We start from the raw sequence: 26,268 nt of genomic DNA, 5'->3' as shown, positions 1-26,268 counted from the left end.
GGTTTAATACCGAAACCGAGTCACTTTGGGCTAATGTTATTCGTAGTATTTACGGTCCTTGCGGTGGTTTGGAATTAGAGAATGAAGCAATTCGCTCTCTAAAACCGACTACTTGGAGGAGCATTATTTTGGCAGGTACACATATCCAGGAGCTTGGTATCAACTTCAGAGAAGCTTTTGTGAAGAAAGTGAGTTGTGCATCGTCGCTGTCTTTTTGGAACTCGAGATGGGTAACAGGTGTCAAGCTTTCGGTTTTATTCCCTCGTTTATTCAGATTGGAAACGAATAAAGATGCTGCAATCAGAGAACGGGTCGAGGTCACATCAGCGGGTAACAGAATTATGGGGAGCTGGTCAAGAACGCCATCGAGAAGGACAAGCAGGGAGCTAGAAAATCTCAGCATGCTGATAGGGAATTATGAGTTCAATACCGAGGGAGGTGATACGTGTCTTTGGAAAATCGCTCATACGGGTATATTCACGGTTCGAGTTCTATCCCTAGCTATCGATAATCAATTAATTGTAGAAGATCCAAGAATATTTGAAACTTTGCGAAACAATCTTGTTCCAAAAAATTGGAAATTTTTGTGTGGCGGGCTCGACAAAAGAGGCTTCCTGTCATGCAAGAGCTTGACAAGAGGGGGATAGACTTGAATAGTGTAAGATGCCCATTATGTGACGATGATCTAGAATCCGTTGATCACTCCCTAATTTTTTGCAAATGTGCGATGGATGTTTGGGATCGAGTGTTTGATTGGTGGGGCTTCGGATCTATGGTAAACTTTAGTGTTGTTGATCTTTTTCGGGGTAATGGTCCCATATCCGCATCAACTCTTGGCAAGAAAATATGGCAAGCGGTTGAATGGGGATGCGCGTATATGATTTGGAAAAACCGTAACGAGAAGACATTTCGGGGGAAAAGTTGGAATCCACCGATAGCTTTAAATGAAATCCAACTTAAGACTTTCGAGTGGATCTCCAAAAGATTGATGAGAAGAAGACTTGATTGGAACACTTGGCTAATCGATCCTAGATCCTATCTTGGCATAGTGTAGACTATTGTGTGAAGTTATCGTGTTTCTTTGATGATTTTGTTTGCTAACTTTGCAAACCTTTTGTGTACATGTAACCTTTTGAGTAATAAAAAATTCTTGCTTTTCAAAAAAAAAAAAAAATACTAACGATGTCTTTAAAGACAAGACTCATCACAAGCATATCACGATCAACCCGTTTGGAATGGTGTTATGGAAGACGACATAAATGCCAATATGACTATCTCCCTCACATTACCACCATGTAGTCTTCTCCTAATTAACGCCCCATACGACTTAGAAGCGATTATTATCTAACATCTAAAATAGACGTTCTAAAAATTTACAATACAAATACTTATCCGATTATGATATACGAGCACATAATAAGTTACTATTATTACATTGTATGCAGACTCAGTAAGTAGAAATAAGACCATTCGCTACGCAGAACAACAAAGTGATTTCGTTGCCCCACAACAACCACAACGAGCTCCATGGGGTTGTTGTGAGCTCGTTTGTGGTCCCGTCGTGGGAACAAACCATGTGGGAACAAACCACGGTACACACAACGATCACTTTTGCCACTAGTCTCAAGTTAATTGGTTTGTGCTATTTGTTTCTATTTTGATTCTGAAAAATGAAGAAATTGGACAAAAATGGCGATTTACAGCAAATTGGAATTGGGGATCTGATGAGGTTGACGAATACAAAGAAAAAGATGGTTAACACATTTCAATTTTTCATTTTACACCCTTAAAGTATATAAAAGATTACCTAAATAAACAAAAAGAATAGTTTATTTACAATTTAACCCTTCAAGTAAACAAATTAATTTAAGTGCTTTTTTTAAGTTGTTACATTTATTATATGAAGTATGTATTTTATTTAATGTTTTAATTCATTAATGTATTTTAATTTGTTAATAATTTATTAAATTAAATTAAAATAGTTAAATATCAAAAATAAATAAAAAGAAATGTCACATCAACATTTCACAATCGCACGACAATAGATTTACTATAGCGCCCCAACCATTCCACAACAATGTCATATCAGCAAAATTCACTCACATAACACCAGAACACCAGAACACCACAACATTACTAGTTTACTACTTACCGTAGAAAATGGTCTTAAGGCTTTTAAAAGAAAAATAGGTGAATATAATTATAGTAGGACTTGGTACCCCGCTTGAAGGATTACTTAGAATACCTTTCAAACTAGTTGATCAACGTAGCACTTTTGTTCATTTACCATATGTACTAATTATGATGGAATTTTCACCGTTCACAGGGTAAAAACGTAATTTTCTTGTTTTATTTAGTCTAAAACCAGTGACATCTAAGGTTGTAGGTGGGACAACTACAACCTCTATATGTTTCTATACGATTGTCACGTCTTGCCGTTCAGTTGGCGATTTGCATTTAACCACTCTCAACGTCCTTACCTCAACTAGGGTTAGCTACGTTCTATGTAGAGTATAAAGCTATTGATCCTTGATCCATCAGGCATAACACAAAACGACAACATTCGTAAGAAAGACTACGTTTAATAAACACTAAAATGTTTCTTATAATATCAAGTCTAGAAACTTAATATCATCAGTCTATACTTTGAATCTTGTCATTACTTACTTAGAAGTAATTAAGGATCATTATCGCTTATTTTCTAATTATGGTATAATAGTTGGCAAATATATCAAAAACTCTAAATAATATATATCCGGCTTATACATACACGTAATAACAATGTTTGCAGATTTATAATTTTTCAAGTTGTCTCACATATCACATACAGTAAATGTTTACGCACTATATCTATGTCACAGCTGATCAAAACAGATCATAATCTATATCTTTCTATCTATCTATATCTATATAGTTTAATAAACTTCTAAAATGATGACATCATCATTAAACTAAATTACCCTTTACTTTTCATAATGATGATGTCATAATTATATACTAATTTAATTAAAAAAAATAATACAAAATATTTTATAAAAGGAAATATTAATATCTCCTAAATTGTAATTTTTTGTTTTTTTAAATTAAAACGCATTTATTATTATTATTATTATTAATTATTATTATTATAAATATAAATATAAATATAAATATTCAACTTTGAGCGAACTTTATGTTTTTAAAATTAACGACAAGTTTCTTAGTCGGAATTCGTAGTTCCACGAGTCAATAAACTAAATGACTTTAACATTTACATTCACTTAATACCTAAAACATATCATTAAACTATTTCGTTTAAATAAACCCGTGTTTTCACGGGTCATTTCACTAGTGTATATAGATATCCATTGATCAGTGATAATATAATTACTCGTAGTTAACATTGGTAAAACAATATGAATAAGGAAAGATTCCAATTTATTTACGACTAAATAATAATAAATAGTTAAATTAAATTAAATCTCTCCATTCCATACAAACAGTCTTGTTTAACTTTTAGTTGAACTTAACATATAGTAATGAATTTTCTAATTTGCTCTTAATTTAATGTAGTTATAAAGTGTAACTAATAAATTAATTGATATATTTAAAGTTGAATTTCTAAATTTAAAATGGACATAATTAAACTTTTAATGATATTTATACTCCATCCGTCCCAAATCTATTGTCTCTAGAATAAAAACACAGTTTAAGAAAAAATACCTGTCACATGTACTTTTCTATTTACTTTCCAGTTTTACCCTTACTTTTTACGTATCTTTTTGTCATACATGCATAAAGTACGGGCACAAAAGACTTTTATCACAATATTCTTTTCCATTTATGAATGTGGACAATTAATTAGAAATATCTCAAAATGAAATAATGAAGTATAGATTTGAGACGGAAGGAGTAATAAATTAGAGAAGGAAACAATAATTTTGGGACCAAAGGTGAATTTTTTTTTTTTTTTTTTTTGGTAGGAGTAATTAATGAAATACGGAGTAATAATAAATAAAATTAAAGAAAATGAATAGGTACATGCCTGTATTTCTTATCGCAATAACCCATAATACTAAAGGGAAGGGGAGGGAGGTAGCTTGTTTGGCACGTCTTTTTCTGGGGCCCTAAATCAAACTCTATAAATACCCTCCCCAATCTCCCTCCCATTTTCTCCTCCTCTTTTTTCTCTCTCAAATACGGACTACAATCCTAATTACACCAATTCCTTTTTCTCCCTCTCATAAAATCATCTTCAGTCGCACAATTTCATTCGTTTCTCAATCAATCAGGTATAATTAATTAAACCTAATCTTTCTCAATTATTATCTCTATTGACTACGATGTGCATTGTTATTTATTTAATATCCGATATTTGGTTTTTAATATTAATTGCGACGTGAGAGAAATCAAATTTGAGATCTGAAATTGTGTTAATTATATATTTGATGATTTTTACAGCGTAATTGATGTGCATTGTTGTTGCAATTTCATTATGATTTTTTAGGTTATTTAAGATGTTTGATAAAGTTCTATTTATGATCAGCATGTTTATGTAATATGGTATACGAAACGATAATTGAACGAAATTTTTGGTGAATATTTTTACGCACTGTTTTAATTTTTTGTTGTATGCAAAAGTTGATTGATATTCATGTGTGTGTTGTGTTTTTGTGAATTATTAAGTTAGAGATGAGGTTGACAACCCTAGTGTTTTTGAATCAATAGGTTGATGCAGTCAATTAATGTTATTATGGTCAAGCAGTTTGATTTATTTTTTAATATCCAAAATTTTCGTTACTTTATGATGAAACTTTGAAAGTTTCAATTACTTTCTACTATTTTTTTTATTTTATTTTTGCTAAGTTGAGTGACAGATAGTGTCACGGTGAACCTTCGTGTTCACAAAGGGTATATTTTTCGCTCCTAAGATAGTTTCTTCCATTCTATGTGGAATTATTCGAACTTTTCATGCTTATTGCATAGTAAAGTAATTTGGTACTGGTATATAGTTTTTCAATATACATGTTTTTTAAATGTGAACAGTAATAGTTAGATCACTTTTTGTGAGTAAAGACAATGTGCGTTATATTTGAGTAGGCAGCCCAAAGTGCCCCATGGGGTGTTTTCAAGAAAAAATATCTGTGGCGTCGTTCATCTTTGTACGGTGAAATTAGGTGCATTTTTTAATATTTAAAGACTTTTTACTAATTTTTCACTTACATCTCAAATCATATTTTAACACATTTTTCATACTTTCTTACAAGTTTTCTCGTAACATTGTCATTCATCCCACAACATTACACATCACAATAATTCCCCTAAAAAACACAAAAATCACTTCAGGTCACAATCACTATATGTTGTGAGTGGTCTCATATGTTCATAGCAGTTTTTGTTTGATACCGATTTTTGTTTTTATATATTGTGTTTATAGTAATTAATTAATCTTAACAGTGATCGTGAATAGAAAAAAGATGTTGATATTTATATAAAGCTATTTAAATTAAACATATTGAGAGCACGAGGGTTGCGGTTAATGGTGGTTGTGAAGTCGCATCAATAAAAACAAACTTGTGATACCTGAGTCATATGGTTATTTTAATTTCTATATTTTTCTAAGACACTGTCCTCATTATTGAGTTTCTATATAATATAAAATAAATTGTAATTAATTAATATTAATATTAATTATATGATATGATTATTAATTCATCATATTTCTCATACGTAGTATTATAATACTGGCCAAATAAATCCATAAAGAATTACATGTTTCCGACTTTGTAGGGTCCATATTTGGGACATGTGACATGTGTGAATACACTGTTCAAAATCAAAGTTTATTTGGGGGAAATTAAACAAATATTGTTTCAAGTTTTTTGGTAATTAATTTATGCTTAATTAGCTGATTAGTTCCACTTTCTCATGCTTTATTGATTAACTATTTGCTTAGAGGGCTGGATACGAATCTAACTTACTAGTGTTAATATTATATTATTTGTTAATGATAAAAAATGGAATCTTTCGATCTACTTTTGATGCAACTTTTGAAGTACAAAACATGTCTTACATCTATACTGATCTTAACCTCTTTTAATTAGCTTTTCTTCTGGATAAGGTTCAAGATCAAGGTGTGTGGCATTTCATATTTGTATGATAATGATTTTGTTAACTATATTATTAAACTTCTTAATATGAATAATAGTTCACCTTCTTGTTATATATGTGCATGTGTTAGGTTGAAACCTTGTAAGTTATCATAAAATCATAAATAAAGGTGTAGAAAGTTATCATATTTTTAGACATGATGTCCATATAGGTTAATATTCTATATATGTATCTTAAACACAATACACAAAGCATATGTGTTATATAAGGCAATGATTAAAGTATAACAAACATATTCACTACTTTTTATGATCTCATAGTAGTTAAAGAGAGCTTTAACTTTTTCTACCAATACTGATTTCATGAACAAAGCTTTCTCATAAGTGCACTCAACTTTGTGCTCATTGTAATTATTAAAAAACACAATGTTTTTGGCTTAATGCACATAAACCTTAATACTGTCGGTGTCAATTTCTTACTTTACACAATGTTTTTGTAATCAACTGTTGAATTTTACTCCGTTATAATGTAAGTTTTGTATTTCTTATTTCAGGAAGCTTTTGTTTAATGTGTAACACTCCCAATACTCTTGATAAAAAAAACGTTAAAGATCGATAGAGTGTGATCAGATTAAATTGTTTTTTTTTTATATGGATTTGAAGCCCAAAAGTGGGTCTCCTGTTCTTTCCGATTCTGCTTCTATAAACAAATCAAGATTAGGAATTCGTACGAATATGGTACCTTGTTCACAATCCGGACCTTCATTATCCTCGAGTATTTTATCAGCTCCAAAAAAGAAACCTGGTAAATTGGATGATGTACGCTTAAACGGTTGGCTTGATGCCATGCATTCATCTTCACCTCCTCGTAAGAAGATAGTTAAAGATTTCGGGGTAGAACTTATATCTGATGATAGTGATATACTGTATAATTCTTGGATGGTATGTTTAACATAATATTATTATTATTATGTAATAAGAATATGTTTCATGTTGAACATTTGTATAATGTTTTATCTTTTTGCAGTCGAAGTACCCGTCGGCCCTCAGCTCTTTTGATGATATCATAAATCATGCAAAAGATAAAAAGATAGTGATCTTCTTAGATTACGACGGGACACTATCACCAATTGTAGATGATCCTGATCGCGCTTTTATGTCTGCCGATGTAAGTCATTATTCACATATGAAACACTGAGTTCTTGTTTTTGTTTGTTTGATACATAAATATGTTGAAAGCTATAATTTTCAGATGCAATCTGCTGTGAAAGGTGTCGCAGAGTATTTTCCAACGGCAATAATTAGTGGAAGAAGCCGTAACAAGGTTTATGAGTTAGTAGGACTAGCGGAATTGTATTATGCAGGTAGTCATGGTATGGATATCATGTTTCCTGTACAGGACACATCGTCTATTGACCATTCGAATTGTGTTAGATCTACTGATAAGCAGGTACTATGATATAAATTAAGTCATATAATTTTAATCTATAATGATTGTTTAAATTTATTTTTTCTAATTTCGTGTTTTGGTTATGCAGGGAAAGGAAGTAAACTTGTTCCAGCCAGCTACAGAGTTTATACCCATGATTGAAGAGGTTTTCAAAACTCTTGTTGATGTTACTAATGATATTCCAGGGGCAAAAGTGGAAAATCACAAATTTTGTACCTCGGTACATTACCGTAATGTAGATGAGAAGGTAGGGATCTTTTTTTTTTTCTATGCATCAAGGCTTCTTTAAAAAAACTAGTCCCTTGATTTATGGTTTATGATGACATTTTGATCGTCAAATTGATTGTAGAGTTGGCTTATGGTTGCACAACGTGTTCATGATGTCTTAAATGATTATCCTCGTTTGCGGCTAACTCATGGTCGGAAGGTAAAACCATAACAATGTTACTCGTATATGTTTTTTTTTTTTTTTTTTTTTTATCATAATCTTTGATATATCTGCCTATAAACATTTGAGGTCACAATTGTTCGCAGGTTTTAGAGGTGCGTCCGGTAATTGATTGGGACAAAGGAAGAGCTGTTGAATTCCTTCTTGAATCATTGGGTATGTGTTGTTGTATATCATAATCATAAAAATGTAAATCTAAACATTGAAATTCATTGATTCATAATTTTCATGCAATAGTAAGATAAGAGGAAAAAGGGAAAAATGGTTCATGTAGCTAATGAAGGGGTATTTTGGTAATTTCATATGAACACAAATCACATCAATAAAATTATGTCGTAACAGTTGTAATTTACTTAATTGTTATCATAGTTATAAATGGAATGGATGCTAATATGATTTGTTATGCAAGATTCTTTTATTTTCTTTTATTTTCTTTTTTAAGTAAATGTAAAAGGGTGCTGATTCGTACACCACCAAAATTATCCATACACCACTAAATATGCAACACAGTGTTGTATTGTACAACTCTCTAAAGCATATTTAGTGGTGTATGGATAATTTTAAGTGGTGTACGAATCAGTCCACAATGTAAAAAAGTGTAATGTGGAATGTGGATTTTGTAAAGCAATGAAAAAAGGATGTTGCCTTTTATGATTGGAATCTTTGCACCTATAAGTATTTGGATTTATTCATATGTTGTCATCTAATGCAAACAGGGTTTAGCAACAGTGATGATGTTCTTCCAATTTATATTGGGGATGACAGAACAGATGAAGATGCATTTAAGGTATAACACTAATCAACTAGCCGTATATGTTTTTAAATACATTGAACAGATGAATAGTACTAATTCGTTTTTAATATATGTGTGATATTTGTTTAGGTTCTAAGAGAACGAAACCTTGGATATGGAATTTTAGTGTCTTCTATACCGAAAGAAAGCAAAGCCTTTTTGTCACTAAGGGACACTTTTGAGGTTCGCCTACTTGTTTAATCGTTCACACATTATGACAGAAGGGATTATTCAGCCCCTTTTGTGTAATCTGTTACATTTTGTTTATATAAATATATTTAATTTTAGGTTGCTGAGTTTTTGAAGAGCCTGGTGAAATGGAAGGGACATGTTGATAAGAGGTGATTGGGTACAGATTTATGTCTTAACTTTAGGTTTTGTTTTAGTAAGTGGTTGGTCTGTGGGAACTGCAGGCTTGTCTAGCAGTGAAAGTATGTTTTTATTTTGTTATAGTCTAAGTTGTTTTATTATATTTTTACTTCAGAGAATAAGCATTTTGGGATTTTTACTGTATTTATTTAAGTGTTTGGTTCATATGTTTTAGTTTAATTCTTTTTTTAATCTCTTTGTATACATGGATGGATACTTGTATTTATTTTGTTGCAGGTGAGAGACCAATCGGTCATGTCACTATTGTCGCATTGGTAATCTGTCTATCTTATACCAGTAGCAGCGTAGATTACAGAACTGCAATTGATATCTTTTTAATCGGAACACTTAAGGCTGTTGTTAAGTGCATTAAAATAAAGTAACTGTTAATCTGAGAAGATTACGTGACCAAGATTTTGAATCTAGAAGCTTAAACCGTCCAAAATTGATAAACTACGTGGTGGTGACACGAAAATCGTGCTTTCTTGATCTTTGGCTCATAGATGTATACTGGGGATGTTCTTTCTTTATCATTTGATAGTATTCTTAACTATAGCATCGACGCCACGAGTTAATTGACCAATAAACTTAATCGACCACTGGTCTTGTTGACACCTTAAATATTTATTTACATGAACAGATGTTGACATATCATCTATAGTTCTTGCCTATTCGATTCTTGAATAGTATCACTTATATATAATAAACATGAAAGGTGATCCATACACCATAGTTTTAGCCATACACCACTAAATATGCATTAGAGTGTTGTATAGGACAATGATTTAATGTACATTTAGTGGTGTATGACTAAATTTTGGTGGTGCACAGATCATCATCCAATAAACATAAACATCATCCATATTTGTGGCCGAGAAATCAACTTCTATGCCTCTCAAAAATCTGAACTCCACCTTTGTTTCGGTAGGAAAATTTGCTAGAGTTGACTAGATTTTCAAGTCCTTCATTGGTGTATGAATAAAAGCACAAATTTTTTTAATTTGAATTGACAATGAGACGTCTAAATTCGAAAATGTCGTATGACATCGATTCTTGATGTAGTTTTCATGTTAATTATGGTTTTGAAGTGACAATTATGTAATTGTACAATGATCAAACTTAAAACTGCTAGTTTCAAGTTTGAGTAAAATAAGATTAATCGATTGGTTTTAACTCTGGTTGTCGTGTAAACCAGATCACACTTTGAATTTGCGAGGGTGTAAAACAATTCATCGGATTAATCTACTCAATAGGATTGAGCAGTTTAATATATGAGATTAATGAACAGCGGTGACGACCTGAATCCAATCGGAATCGAGTAAGCTACGAAGTTTGTAGTGATTTTGACAGAGTAAGTTTATAGTAACCGAATTATATAAAATGAATGACCCAAGGGGCCTATTTTATAGGCGGAAAAGTTTGTTACATGAATGGTTGACGTGACACATGTACCATTTGTGATTGTAACAAATAGGGCTTAACAAACTTTTCTAGTTTGACGTGGCACAGACGCTCCGCTCGTGTCTCACTGTCTAGATATTTTGGTGTACGTGTGCAGGCTGCCAGATAGCACCCACGATTACCTAAGTTTAGAGGACTTACATGTAAACACAGCCTACACTATTCTTCAAGTGTTCCTTCACGGTAACCTCCACACAGACACTATCCACCCGGCATGCCAGTTCAAGTTCTATCCGAAATTCTTCTATCCTGCACTTTATCATGGTGTCGGTTCAGTTCATAAGTCATCCTTTTATTGATAATATTTTCGAATATGCACACTTCTGGCCGGTGCCGGTCAGTTTCTTTATAGAAAAATGGATAATCATTATGAAAATAAGGATTATTTAATACTGAATGTATGTCGTATCACTATACAATGACATTTTTAAAGTTTACGTGATAATTTTAGGTTCTATACACGGGCCTGGACATTTGTAATGGATCAACACTTTTGGATTCTACACGCTGGGCTAAAGATGCTACGGAGTATTTGCTAAGAGGGTTAAAGTAAATCCGTTTATACATCCAGGCAGTAACAATAAACTGACCCAAGTTACGAAAACATATAGCCCAAAGCCTCTATAAACTGTCTACAAAATCCTATCTAAACGTCTTGCCAAAGTCATTCATAAGGTCATTGGGGCTGAGCAAACCGCCTTTCTCAAAGGCCGTAACATCCTAGATAGCGTGTTAATCGCAAACGAGATCATAGATGAACTTAAACGTAAAAAACGCAAAGGTTTGATCTTCAAAGTCGATTTCGAAAAAGCCTTTGACTGCATCGAATGGGACTTCCTATATAACACCATGCATTATATGGGATTTGGTCCTAAATGGATTAGCTTCATCCGTGCCTGCCTCTCTTCCTCATCTATCTCTGTTCTAATCAATGGTTCCCCTACGGCTGAACTTTACCCCGAAAGAGGTATTCGCCAAGGAGACCCAATCTCGCCTTTCCTGTTCATTATTGTCGCCGAAGGCCTTAACATACTCACTAAACGGGCCTTGTCTAATGGACATCTCCGTGGAATCAGTGTTGGCAATGACAACATCTCTGTCACCCACCTTCAATACGCCGACGATACTATTTTTTTCGGAGAATGGAGTAAAAGAAATGCCAAACACATTTCCAAACTCCTCAAATGCTTTGAAAAAATTTCTGGTCTTAAAGTCAATTTCCAAAAAAGTAAATTATACGGTATAGGAATTCCTCCCCAAGAAATTGAAGAAATGGCAAATTATATTAACTGTTCCTCCGGAACTTTCCCCTTCACATACCTAGGTCTCCCCATCGGTGTGCCTTCATCACACCCTTCCTCATGGCAACCAGTCGTGGAAAAGTTTGACAAACGTCTCTCCGACTGGGCGGCCAAAGCAATCTCGTTCGGAGGAAGACTCACCCTCATTAAATCTATTCTAAGTAGCATACCACTATACTACTTCTCCCTTTTCCATGCACCTTCTTCCATCCTTAAACTCCTTGAATCTAAAAGGCGAAAATTTTTCTGGGGAGGGTCCTCTTCTGATAACAGAATTAATTGGATAAAATGGGACCAAATACTACTACCTTATGATAAAGGAGGCTTAAATGTAGGATCGCTTTTTAGTAAAAACATTTCACTACTATGTAAATGGTGGTGGCGCTTCAAAAATGAGAAAAACGCACTTTGGACTAAAATTATTACTAGTATTTATGGGGGGGGTGGGGGGTTGGATTCTAACGTTTCTTGCAGGCACATTTCAGGTCGCACGGTTTGGAAAGAAATCATCAAAGCTGGAAAAATAGCGGATAACACGGGCGCCTCATTCTCCTCCTCCATTACAAAATGCCTCGGGAATGGCGTCTCTATCAATTTTTGGAATGACACGTGGTTCGGCTCAGAATGTTTTAGCACGCTTTTTCACAGATTATACATGCTTGAAATTAACAAAGACGCCTCGATCGCTGAAAGAATTACACATTGCAATGGACATTCCTTCGGCAACTGGAATTGGTCAAGGCCCCCAACCGGGCGGGTCACAAATGAATTCTCAGAACTAAATAACATAGTTTCCTCCATTACATTATCCGATAAACAGGACTCGTGGAAATATAATTTAGACCCCACAGGGACATTCACTACCAAATCCTTGTCTTCTTTGATCAACTCCCTTCGGCTTGGTAATAACGCGGTAAACTTATCAATACCCCGAAACAAACTTCTGCCGCAAAAAGTATACATCTTTATCTGGAGAACCATACAAAAAAAGATCCCGGTCAGATTCGAAATTGACAAAAGGGGCATCGACCTAAATTCCGTTTTATGTCCTCTATGCGATTCAGAAGTTGAAACTACCGATCATACCCTGTTTTCTTGCCCCATTTCGACACTCATATGGAAACTTATTCTCGATTGGTGGGGCCAAGATGTATCTTTAATATCCAATCTTAACGACGTCATCATCAACAACCAACCTTTCGCTAACTCCAATCTCGGGTCCTCAATATGGCAAGCAACCAAATGGATTACATGCTACATAATTTGGAAACATAGGAACTTAAAAGTCTTTTCCAAAAGAACGTGGTCCTCAGCCTCGATCCTATCCGAAATACAAACACAAAGCTATAGTTGGATCTCCAAAAGAACTCACAAAAAGAAAACAATCGAATGGCACCAATGGCTCATCAACCCCTCCTTCTTCGTGGCGGATACTTCACACCGCGTTGGGATTGGCTAATATCCCGACCTCTTTCACGTGTAACCGCGAATGCCATTTCTTCTATTGAGGGTTTGATTAATCGGGATAGTTTGTATAACTTTGTCGGCGCTTGATCGCCACTGTTATCCTCTCTATTCCGGCTTGTATCTTCAAGTTCTTACTCCCTCTCTAGATTTCATGGTATTCGTTTTTGGTTTACTTGTATTTAATAGTCTCCTTCAATTGTATTTCCGTTTCAATATTGTATAGATATATTTAGGGCCCTGTAACTCCTTTTTTAATAATAATAAACTTTGCTTTTCAAAAAAAAAAAAAAAAAAAAAAAAATATTTGTAGTCGGACATCCTTATAAATGCAGTTTCACTTCAGAAATATGACTGGCTACATAGTACCATCAGACGGGAGTGGATAATGTTGTATTCTGTTCTTAAGGTGAGATAATGGCGTTTTTTTCCCTACAAAAAGAAGTCAAGAACCAGTGTATTACGATTGGGTGAACTTTTCAATTTAAGAATAATTTCTTCAATTTGAGTATTTAAATTTCAATATGACAAAAACCGATATTTCAAAATAAATGTCCACTTTTTATTTATATATTGTTTTGAAATAATTGTTCTTTAAAAAATATCACTAAATATCCTAAAACTTCTTAATCTACTTTTAATTACTCCGTATTATTCTGGATCATTTGTTTATCAAATAAATTCAATTAAACATATCTTAAATATGGAAGTTGTGATGTGGCATGAAGTATCCACACATGGCACATTTCCCATATCGTTTGGGGTAAAGGGGATGGGGTTTTACTTGACCTTGTTCTTGAATCGTTTTCAAGGTTTCCTCCCGAGCAACGATGGAGGCGAAGTTATTATCGCTGCATCAGCATAGTCGAAACGGGAGGTGATCGCAACAGGTGGTTTAGTCCCCCTCGAGTGATCTCATTCGCTGTTAAAAAAAAAACATATCTTAAATATGAAGGTAAAACTTACATCTATCAAATTTATCTTAGTTCTAATAAAAATTCTCAAATGGCCTTTTTAATAAAAAAAATTGGATAGAGTATATTTTTTTCCTTCAAATTGCATGAATAGAGAAAAACTTGACCATTTTAGCTAAAAATTTGGTGTGGTGTTAATTATACTGTACATACTAGTAATTGTCATGTGTGTATTACATTATTGGTTTGCTGTTATATTATAGTATATAACCTAAAACCATAAAGTAATACTCAGTAATTTATTAAATAACTTGTAACTTATTCGTAGTTGGTGAAGGTTGATGACTGTTTTAAAATAAATATACGTCACACTCACATGGTTTATTGAATCGTATTACTAACGTCGAGGCTTGACAAGTAGATTTTTGAATTTTTACGCAATTATGTTTATTGTTTGTTCTATTTCTGTTTCTACTAATGTCATGTAAATAATAAAAATAATAATTCATACAATACTGTATAATAATAATAAATAATAATAATATTATGAGTGAATTGAATATGAGGCTATTTATACTATATGAGGCTATTTATACTAGAAATAATAATAACTAGAGCTGGATCTGCCCACGCGATTTGGCGGGATCATTCGGTTGCATATTCATATTTAACGCAGCGTTATGTATTTACAGAATTAAAAACGCGTTGTTGCGGGTGTGTTTGGATACACGTGAGTAGTACCTAGTATACTTAATGGTGTGCACTTGTTTGACGCCTGAAAAATTGCGTAAAAAGTGGGATGGAACCATCAATATGATGTAGTTAGTTTGTGTTGTTTATCATACGTGTATACATATGTACAGGCGTATGGCAGATATCGTTTTTTTAGAAATCGTCCGTTTCGCGTGTAGTTAGTTGCATTGCGTTCGTGCAATTATTTCGAGTTGAACGATGATGTCGGAGAAATTTAACTCTTGACGAGCGGGAAGATACGGTCCGATAAAAATTTTGGTGGAGTTTCTTTAAGTTTTGTTAATAAAATCTTTTTTTTACACTTTTTACCCCTAAAAAATTTACACATTAAACATAGTCTGAGGGTGTGTGTTTTTTTTTTTTTTTTTTTTTTTTTTTTTTTTTGTTGTTTTAAATTTATCAATCGACTAAACTTGGTTGGTGTTTTAGTATATATACTAGTTTAAGGACCCGTGAATTCACGGGTTTATTAAAAGAAATACTTACAAAATAAGACTAACAAAATAATGGTTATAAAAACCTATACTTCATTATCTTTAAAACGTTATAAATTAATCATGCAAACATTCATCACAATTATAAATAAATCGTGCAAACATCCACCTTTATCACCATCTATTAGATGCTTAGTATGTATTTCTATTAGGTGCTTTATATGATTCAAGAAGAAGGTCGAAAAGATCACGGGGATACTTTGGTTACGTGACTACATCGCTTGTATCCAAGTAAGAAACATGACTCCAACAGTAAACTAAATAAGAAAAAACGACATGCATTTATAACTTGCCTTTATGCAGATCCTTTTGGAATTGTGTGCTATAAAAACAAATAATAGTAAGTATTCACAAAAGCAGACTCAAAACATAGAAAGTGATTAAAAACGATATCAAGTTGTATTAAGAACACATGGAGGTACCAAATTCCAAATAATCAACCTATGCATTAAAACTATAACTTAGAGATAGTGATGGCCAAACTACATATTAACGCAAAAAAAATTATAATAATAATAATACTGTATAAGAATTTTGAATCAAAACCTGTATAGCTCCAACGTAATTGAATATCAACTAAAATAAGAGAAATATTCATATAGAGAGAATAGACCATTATAACTTGTTAATATCTTTATGCCAACACAAAGAAATTACTCGGTACAATTGAAAAAAAAAAAAAAAAAAACACACGTCTTACCAAATATGAGGGGATTGCAGTTTTACAAATCATATCGAACATAATGACGTACCTTACTCCAAACTACCTTCACTTTCATTTCGACCTTTAAAATTCCTCAAACAAATCTGCTAGGGAAACTCATTAAATGAGAAAAATGAATAAAAAGTGACAAAGTAACTAAAGGCTACAAAAGATGATTACAATACAAATGTAGATTAAGAACATGTGAAGAAAAAAGTGAAAATCTTATATTCCTATATCAGGGTCAGTAACAATGCTCTGCACAAATACCCCGAGTTCATTTCCGTAAATATAAAGCATACTCATGATAAAAATAACCAAAGACTATAATAAAAAAGAACCAATATAAAAGAATAAAAATTTTGGTAAAGATCCACCCATTTTGCCACGTTGACACATGATTAAAGAAAATTTTCATGGATATAATGAAGCTAACTAAAACAGTGCGTGTAAAGATCAATGTAACGCATCGTAATAAGAAAGAAACATACACATGAATCTGATGCCATTATTAAGCCACATAAGGGTTCAAAGCGCACGGAGAAATTAGTTTTGGAACTATTCTTTAACCTGCACCAGAAGAATGTTTAGCTTAATACATTATGTATAAACATATATTTATCTACTATCAAGCAATACTTCACACAACAAAATGAAAACAAAGCATGAGAATTTTATGAGCCCATGTTAGCTTAACATGAGATTTTAGTTATAAATAATGTAGCACCTTCTTCCAAGGGGTTACAAAATCCACAGTCTTTTTTTATTTTGGACCATTTATTTTTCACTCAGACTTCCTCATTAGTACAAAGTACCCCACATATAACAGAATTAACTCCATAATACTAACCTTATTAAGCAAGATTCCTTTGAATTGAAGGATCTGTAGCATGCGCACATAGAGTAAGTTGTTATCAAGAGCTTCTGGTGCTATACATATTCTGGTATCAACAGCTTTAGTATATATATTAGTTTATAATAATGAAAGAAATAGTAAATGGCGTATCAATAGCAGCTAACACATAAAGAAAAAGACAGTGTATTTACAAAAGTTAAAGGCAAATCATTCATCAACCTTGAGTCAACATTTACGACGACAACAGTTGCAAAAAGGCTACGAATTTTAAAATCTGACATGATGAACTGGTACTATGTGAAAAGGAATCCTAATGTGAAAAGGAACCCTGATTTGTATTTGTAGAGAAACGTGATACAGAGTAATTATTAGCAAAAGAATTCAAACTCAAATTCATTAGATTCAAATGAAGTAATTGAAAAAAGTCAAAACATTCAGATATGTTATATTTTTATTAATTGGAAGTATAGTTGAAAAAAGTCAAACCTTGAGACCAAGAAACAGTGGCAAAAATTGCAACCAAAACACCAAAAAAAAAAAAGTCTGAGTATCCAAAGGGGGTTTGAACCCACTATTTGTGTGTAGTAAAATGGGATCAAAAGGTAAAAAACAGAAAAGAAAAACATACTTTACAAATAACATCCAACCAACAAAGATATAAAGTATAAATATTGTTATCAATGAACATATATATATATATACTTGAAACTATTTCGAATTTTCAATAATTATGAACATAGGTAATTACCTGATATGAATCCAAGTACATTAGCGATTATGGATTGTTGCTAAAACTTGCAGCGGATACGATTGATTGAAATGTTGAATAGAAGATGAAGATCATTCTGCATTCGAATTAAAACCTTATTAAAAATCATTCATTCAAGCAATTAATTAAGCACTTGGAGTGCAAATATTCCACATGTAAATCAATACATATGTATCACTCAAACAAACCTTATTAAAAAGAGGATACTGATCTTCATAACAAATAATTAGTGTTATAAATTATTATTACATATAACTGAATTAATATTAAATATATACAATTACAAATTAATATAATATCCAAAATTGAAATTGAAAACCCAATATGAAAAGTTGTTCGACCGATTTGAAATCATATTCAAAACTGGAATATCAAGTCTGCGATTGTGTTTGGTATATGATCGAGATCCACTTTCACAAACCTCTGATTTTTCAGCCATCAAAACGATGGGTTTTTTTCAGCCGTCAAAACTTTTTATATGTAAAACGTTGAGTTGATTTAAGCCTAATTGCAAGAAGAGAAAGAGATGATATTTACCTGAGGAATTGAATCCATAGCAGAGATGATGAAGAGGAGAGGCATGCGGTGTTTGTACGTAGGGTTTTTTGAACAGTTTTTACTCCGTATTTTTATATATGTGAATAAAATAATTATTAATTATAAATTAAATAGGATTTATCACATCATCATCTAGAGTGTCTAGATTTTTTTCTTTTTATTTTAAAATTTTTTATCAAAGAAAATTGTTTTTTTATAATGTCATCGTTTTAGCATTATAATAGAATCTATAGATATATATATATATATAGAACTAGAAATAGAAATAGAAATAGAAATATTATGAATAAATTGAATATAAGACTATTATACATCTAGTAGAGTGTAGAAGCACTATATTACTGGTTCATATTATTATAAAAAAATTTAAAATTTTGAAAAATGTGCTTTTGATTAATTTTTTAACCAATGATTTGTTGACTCTACACACAACGTAAATGTAAAACAACATATTCTTCATCCTCTAATATTATTAATGAATTAAATAAGTTATTATAATCATTATTATTATTATTATTATTATTATTATTATTATTATTATTATTATTATTATTATTAACATATATACTAATAGTTATCAAGATTTTGATCGTTTCATTTGACAGAGTGTGTGTTTTGGCTAAAGAAAGTTTGAGCAAAATGTCAAATAGTTTAAGGGTACAAGATGTAATTATTTAGGGGTAAATGTTGAAAATGTTGAGAAACTTCGAGGTTAAAATACAACTTTCCAAATTAATATAATAATTATTAAATAAAACCACCCAATTTTTTGACGGGATTTATATTTTTATTCGATGCGAGTTAGGTTTATCCATCATCACCATTAAACTCGAAATAATTTTACGAACAATATGCAACTAATTATATTTAAAACAGAGCGTTTTATGTTATACTATATTATATATATATATATATATATATATATATATATATATATATATATATATATATATATATATATATATAGTATAACATAAAACGCTCTGTTTTAAATATAATTAGTTGCATATTGTTCGTAAAATTATTTCGAGTTTAATGGTGATGATGGATAAACCTAACTCGCATCGAATAAAAATATAAATCCCGTCAAAAAATTGGGTGGTTTTATTTAATAATTATTATATTAATTTGGAAAGTTGTATATATTTAATAATTATATATATATAAGGGTTAAAGCCACAAATTGGCTATATACTTTCTCAAATATTCCGATGTCGCCCATATACCCATTTGTGTCCCACTGTCGTCTACAAACTTTCAAAAAATGTACCGATGTCAACATTTCGTTACCGGTTACCTGTTGAACCGGTAAAGTTAATTATTTAAATTTTTTTCATTTTATATGTCCCGATGTCGCTCATATACTTTCAGTTGTATTCCGATGTCGCCCATATACTTTCAATTTCTGTTCCGATGTATCACCGACGTATCATGACTACTTAGAAGTCACGTCATCAATTGTTTTCGTTACATGTAAAAAAAGTATAGTGGACGATATCGGTGCATTTTTTGAAAGTTTGTAGATGATAGTGGGACGTAAATGGGTATATGGGTAACATCGGGACATTTGAGAAAGTATATAGTCAATTTGTGGCTTTAACCCTATATAAAACAAACTCAACTAATTATATCAAGTGGATGGCTAGAGCAAGTGGTAAACTCTTGAGTTTGTAAGAAAAAGATTCGAGTTCGATTTCTTCTCTCCCATTTTTCGCAATTTTTTTACTCACTTTTCGGTCAACATTAGTTTCTTAAAATATGTTAAAATGTTCCACCGAACGCAACGCGGGGGCCATTAGATATATTAAGTATCAAGCAACGTATATCCAAATATATATAGTAGTAAGTATGTCGTAAGTAGTAAGTAGTAAGTAGTAGTTGTCATATGTAATAAGCAGTACCTATATACTCAGTAGTTATGCATAACCAGTTACATAATCAATAATATGTTAGCTATGTCCATACACAAATCAATTTTCAAATAAGGTATTAAACAATGCATACCCGAACACAACCAAACTAAACCGCCGCAACGCGCGGTCAAATATTTTTCTAGTTGAAATTATTATTAGTTTGAATTATAATAATAACAACTGTTACGAGGTCCCGAGTTCGAATTTTGGGGTGACTAGTGAAGGGTTGAAAATAACAGAGGATAATTCTGATGGGTTATTCTGATGGGTTGTGTACGATAGCATATAAGATTGGATTACTTGCCCTTCCGAAATTCCAAACATGGAACTAGAAGTTTAATAATAATAGTAATAATAAAAAAAATTGAAAAAGACATTTCAGGACAATCGCTACAGTAATCTCACAAGTAGCAGTAGTAACTTTGTAAAATAGTAATAGGGATAATAATAATAATAATAATAATAATAATAATAATAATAATTAGTAATGATGACGACGACGACGGCTGTGACGACGATAACAACGACGACAACAACAACGACAAAGACCTACTTATATAATATGGTAATTGTTATAATATGTACACAAAAGTCAAGATATGTGTTATGATATATATCTTCAAAACTCAAGTGTGTCTGATCAATTTGATGGCTACAGAATGTTTTAACTACTTAAGTAATAAACGATCTACTAGCATAATAAATACGAACATTGTTTGTACAGTAAATTAAGTAGTATAAATGTACACCGATGAATGTAAGCAGATGCACTAATTTCAAGATACTCCTTATAGTATACTTCCTTTAGTTATTCTTACATACAATTACAAATTCTTAATTGGAGAATATGTTACTAAAGGTAGTTATAAACTACTAAATATCAACACATTATCAGCACGATTCAAAATCGACTATAAAGAAGGGGCAAATTCGTGTTGCTTCACAGGTAGGCCCACTTAAGAGGGGCATTGTGCCTCAGTTCTTACCAACCCCCTTTGTGTAATCGACATGGGCAAGCGTACCTAATTCAAAATCGACTTCCATTTCACTTAGCTCATCAAAGCTAGTACACCTCGAGAGCTAAACCCATCAAAGACAGATGACTTGAACTGAGCACGAATTTCATTTCTATTTGAGCGTAAGAAATGTAAGATAAAAATTTTTTTGGCCTTAACAACATCCCGACATTTCCTCGACGATAGAAGGAAAATGAGATAAGGGTTGGATGAAAGTGTTACTTACTTACAAAGATCGATTGAATGATCTTCTAGTGACAGAGTGGTACGCTCCGGACATGCTCTAGCTTCCGGACATAGTTAAGAGTTTTCTTTTAAACAAGTATGCGGTAGTTCAAAACTGGAATTGGCACAATATCGCGAAGTGGCCGCCCTGACAAGTTGAGTATTGACACAAACAATAAGAGGACGGGCCTCTTTGTTGGTTCTTCGAGACAAACTTATTTTCTAAATAAAAACTTAAAGACATCATTTCTCTTAAGTTTCCTTTCTCTTCATTGTTTTTATTCCGACCAAAATAATGGTTACTATTAAAATATAGGAAACTTTCATCGAATAATGAAGGATCCATAAACCGGAACATACAAACGATGCACAATGGGCTCGAAATGAGTAAGAAATACTAGACCAAATTAAGAATTATTTAACTCTATCCAAGCTCAAACATGGCCGAAGCCGAACAAAATGAGCACCAAATTACAATAAGCAAATGAAATGAAACAAACGGGAATCAAGAAACCAAAATACTAACACCTAAACTAAAAAGAAGCAAAACCGAATTAACCGGCTTTGAATGAACCCTTACGATTTCTTTCATTCGAACGAGAAGTTATATCGTCCACTTTATCAACGTGCACACCTTTACCTGTTCGAGACGTAAAAGAGTACGATAGTACATTGGCAGACTTGCTACTAATAAAGGTACCCGGAGAGGAGGAATTAACCCACGATCTGAGCCCAAACAAAGCCAATGCCTAACAAAACGTTCACCAAATTTCCAACAAGCAAACGAAACAAAATAAACGAGAATCAACAAACCAACATATTAACAGTTTAACACCCATATCAAAAAAGAAACAAAACCGAATTAGCATGTAACACCTAAACCAAAAGTAAGGGTTCATCCAAACCCACGTTTGCTTTAGTTATAAAAATTGTAAAAAAGTAAATATTGATGTGATCAGTGTTTCTCACTTCTCCATAGGCATGAGGAAAATAGGAAAATACATATGTATATGGTTATTATGATAACAAATAATATGTCTTATTATTGTATAGATGTGTTTAGTGTGAAGCTTTTAACTTTTAGGAGCTTTTAACTTTTATTAAAATACTTATATTTAATAAAAAAAAACTCTGTTTAGTTAAAAGAGCTTAAAACTTTTAGACACAGGAAAAAAACTAAAAGCTAAAAACTACTAAAACTATTCTTTAGTTTTTTGTCATATTGTTATTTATTTAGCAGATTCAGCTATTCTATCAAAAATCAAAATATATCTAAAAAACTAACAGCTACCAACTATCAGCTAAAAGTTGCGAGCTAAAAACTAAAAAATACCAACTACAAGCTAAAAATACTCCTCATCTACCAACTAGTTTTGTCAAACATACCTCAAATATATCTCGTCGTAAGAAGAATATTAATGCACTTATCGCAGGTTCCCACCTCATTATTTCATTTCATAATAATCATGATCTAATCATATCATACTAATATTTATTTAAGGATAAGAATCGTTTTATCAAATGGGAGACTCGTTCGACTGTTCGAGCAACAACAACAAAATCCAATAACACATAGATGGTGTATGAGGGAGGTGAGATGTAGACAATCCTTCTCCTATCCGAGAATAAAGACAAGTCATTTCTCCACCCAGAGTGGAAACACTCTCAAAAGTAGAGAAAGTCATCCCTCTCCCTATTCGATGGATAGAGAGATTGTTTCCGAGTGGACCTCCGGCCAATAAGTAGGAATTTTTTTTTTACAAAAATAAATAAAATTGAGACGCTATGAAAATGGTAAAATCAAATTTTCATGGGGTTTTAAATACTGCCTTAAATTTACTTTTGGCTCTAAAGGTCAGTCAAGTCGTCAATAAATCGACGCTTGCTGTCGACTCAATAACTAGAGCCGTATTGGAGAATTAGAATGCCATACAATGTGCTATTAAAAAAATGCCATACCATGCGCCTAAACGTCCGTCTTTGACTTTGACTATTACTAATGTTTGGAATCGTTTGCCGAAAACGTAAGCATCAATCCATCAATCAAGGCTATAAATAAAATTACACAACTACGTAAATTAAATCTGTCGGTTCCAATGTGAGCTGCCAATCTCGCGTCTTTATCAGATACATATATGTCTATATATAGTTTTTTTCTTTAGTTATTTTTTCAAAAGAAAATATGCCTCTTTGATGAAAGAAATCAAACACCAACATAAAAAAAAAAAAAAAAAAAAAAGCCAAAACAACCCTAAAACAACGAAAACCAAATAACTAAGCTTAAAAAATAATTAGCAACCATAAACGATCGAACTAAGAAGGGGAAAAGCAACCCATGATTTTCCATACTCACCATAAACTTGATAAACCCTAAACACTCATCTTAATTAATATCTTTTCAACCTTAATGAACTTAACCGATTTACCTGAGGCACCAACATCAGTGGTAGAATTTGAACCCGACTATAGATGGGTGGTTGTTCAAACCTGAAAAAACTTTCATTGACAAGGGTAAACGCTGATAAAAACCTTCAATTTTAGTAATAAAAAAAAATTAGTGTATTTTTTTTCTTGAAATCAAGATGGGGCGGGTGCACCTATCTTTCCATTACATGTTCTACCCCTGACCCAAGGTTGGAGAATTCGGATCTCGGAGAGATCTCGTTTGGACTTTTTTATGGAGATCTCGGCATCTCGGAATAATCTCGGGGAGATCTCGGACGTTGACTTACTTTGACTTTATAGTTTTTTTAATATAAATACACATAAAAACATAAATATATGTATGTTTATATACATTTATACGAGATTTTACAAAAATATCCAAGAAATGAGCGAGAAAATCTTAGAAATTACGAATTTTACAAGAAAATTTTACAAATTGGCAAAAAAAACCGAGAAATCATGGCTTTGACTAAGTTTGACCCCGTTGACCGAGAAATCTCGGGAGATGAACATCTCGTCTCGGTTGCCTTCTAAAAACGAGATCTCGGGGGAGATCTCGGGAGATTTACAACACTGCCTTGACCAAAATCACGAAAGAACGAGTTGCCAGACCGTATCACGGAAGCACGAGTTGTCAGACTTGTCCACCATAGCTGAATCATCCACAAGAAACAGAACATCTAAAAAGCAAGTATCTCTGACATCCTCACCGGCATCATGAACAAACTCTTATACATCACCAGAAATCACTGTCAATTCGTATAAGAAAAATAATGCACAAACTAATAGGTGGGGAGCAAAGTGTTTTTTTTAAGGAAGGTATATACTAGTTGCGAACGAGGTCATCGATTATCTGCACCACAAAAAGTAGAAGGGTAGTTTTTAAGGTCGACTTCGAAAAAGCGTTCGATAGTTTGAGTTGAGACTTTTTATTTGAGGTTATGCAATGTATGGGATTTGGGGAAAAGTGGAGAAAATGGATTATGACATGTTTGAAGTTGGCAAGCGTTTCTATTTTAATCAACGGCTCCTATACTAAAGAATTTAATCTTGGTCGAGGCGTTAGATAAGGCGATCCATTATCACCATTTTTGTTCATACTCGCGGCGAAAGGTTTGAATTTCTTAACCAATGTTGCGATCCAAAAAGGTGTCTTCAAAGGTGTGGAGGTAGGGCGAGATAAAGTTATTATCACTCATTTGCAATATGCGGATGATACCGTCTTTTTTGACAATTGGAATGATACTAATGTGGAAAATCTAATGAAATTACTTAAATGCTTTGAGCTAACTTCAGGTTTGCAAATAAATTACCAAAAAGTCAACTTTTTGGAATTGATGTATTGAAAAGTGAAGTAGGAAACATCTCGACATGGTTTAACTGTTCAAAAGGTAAATTGCCTTTTAATTATCTCGGTTTGTCGGTTGGAGCTAAAATGAGTAGGGCGAAAAATTGGGAGCCTGTTATTGAAAAATTTAAGGGTAGATTATCGGATTGGAAAGCTAAAACGGTGTCCTTTGGTGGTCGGGTTACTCTCGTGAAGTCAGTCCTTAATAGCCTCCCCCGTACTATTTCTTACTCTATCGTGCTCCGGTATGTATTCTTAAAACTCTTGAAGAAATTAGACATTCTTTCTTTTTGGGCGGGACGGGGTCAGAAAACAAAATATCGTGGGTTAAATGGGAAAATGTGCTTTTTCCATACGGGAATGGGGGGTTAAATCTCGGATCTCTTAATAGTAAAAATCTTGCTTTACTTGGGAAATGGTAGTGGAGGTTTAAAACCGAACCGGGGGCATTATGGGTAAAAATTATTAAAAGTCTCTATGGTTCATGTGGTGGTTTTTCTAGCATTCACGCTTCATAGCAGACTCCATATGGGAGTACTTGGTCGAGAATTATTTTTGCATGTGGTGAGATGGATAACAGTGGCATTAATTTTTCAAACTCGTTTTCAAAAATTATTGGTAACGGAGAAGATACAGCGTTTTGGGATGAGTGTTGGATCGGGGGCAGTAGACGTAGGGACAGATTTGCGAGATTATATAGATTACAGGCTAATAAAAGGGTTACAATAAAGGATAGATTGGAAGATAATGAAGAAAATACAAGCTGGAAGCGGAATTGGCTTCGACAATCGAGAGGCGCAGCTTGGGTGAGCTTGAAGAATTAATCAATTTAATTTCATCTTGTTCCTTTAATCGTCAGAACTGTGATTCGTGGAGATGGACAAAATCAACCAATGGAA

The 26,268-nt window shown here is 32.7% G+C and overlaps 1 protein-coding gene and 1 long non-coding RNA gene across 4 annotated transcripts; one reads left to right on the top strand and one right to left on the bottom strand.

Moving 5' to 3' along the window:
• The first annotated feature begins 4,187 nt into the window (after window positions 1-4,187).
• Window positions 4,188-9,295, top strand: LOC139863616 (probable trehalose-phosphate phosphatase F). The gene is made up of 10 exons (XM_071852231.1): window positions 4,188-4,271; window positions 6,644-7,031; window positions 7,117-7,257; window positions 7,342-7,539; window positions 7,628-7,786; window positions 7,889-7,966; window positions 8,074-8,143; window positions 8,704-8,774; window positions 8,871-8,963; window positions 9,069-9,295. Exons 2-10 carry the CDS (start codon window positions 6,741-6,743, stop codon window positions 9,123-9,125), a joined length of 1,158 nt encoding a protein of 385 aa, XP_071708332.1. The 5' UTR covers window positions 4,188-4,271; window positions 6,644-6,740; the 3' UTR covers window positions 9,126-9,295.
• Window positions 9,296-16,143: 6,848 nt separating this feature from the next.
• On the bottom strand, window positions 16,144-18,444 carry LOC139863609 (uncharacterized). Of its 3 annotated transcripts, none has more exons than XR_011764437.1 (5): window positions 18,402-18,444; window positions 17,844-17,940; window positions 17,090-17,180; window positions 16,731-16,809; window positions 16,144-16,343 (listed from the first exon to the last, which is right to left on the bottom strand). It is a non-coding gene; the product is annotated as an uncharacterized lncRNA (long non-coding RNA). The 3 variants fall into 3 exon arrangements; XR_011764438.1 differs by lacking the exon at window positions 18,402-18,444 and adding an exon at window positions 18,286-18,362; XR_011764439.1 differs by lacking the exon at window positions 18,402-18,444 and adding an exon at window positions 18,206-18,313.
• Between the last annotated feature and the right edge of the window lie 7,824 nt (window positions 18,445-26,268).

Source organism: Rutidosis leptorrhynchoides, chromosome 1 (assembly GCF_046630445.1).
Source record: "Rutidosis leptorrhynchoides isolate AG116_Rl617_1_P2 chromosome 1, CSIRO_AGI_Rlap_v1, whole genome shotgun sequence".
Taxonomy (NCBI): Eukaryota; Viridiplantae; Streptophyta; class Magnoliopsida; order Asterales; family Asteraceae; genus Rutidosis; species Rutidosis leptorrhynchoides.
This window is presented reverse-complemented; position numbering and strand designations above follow the sequence as displayed.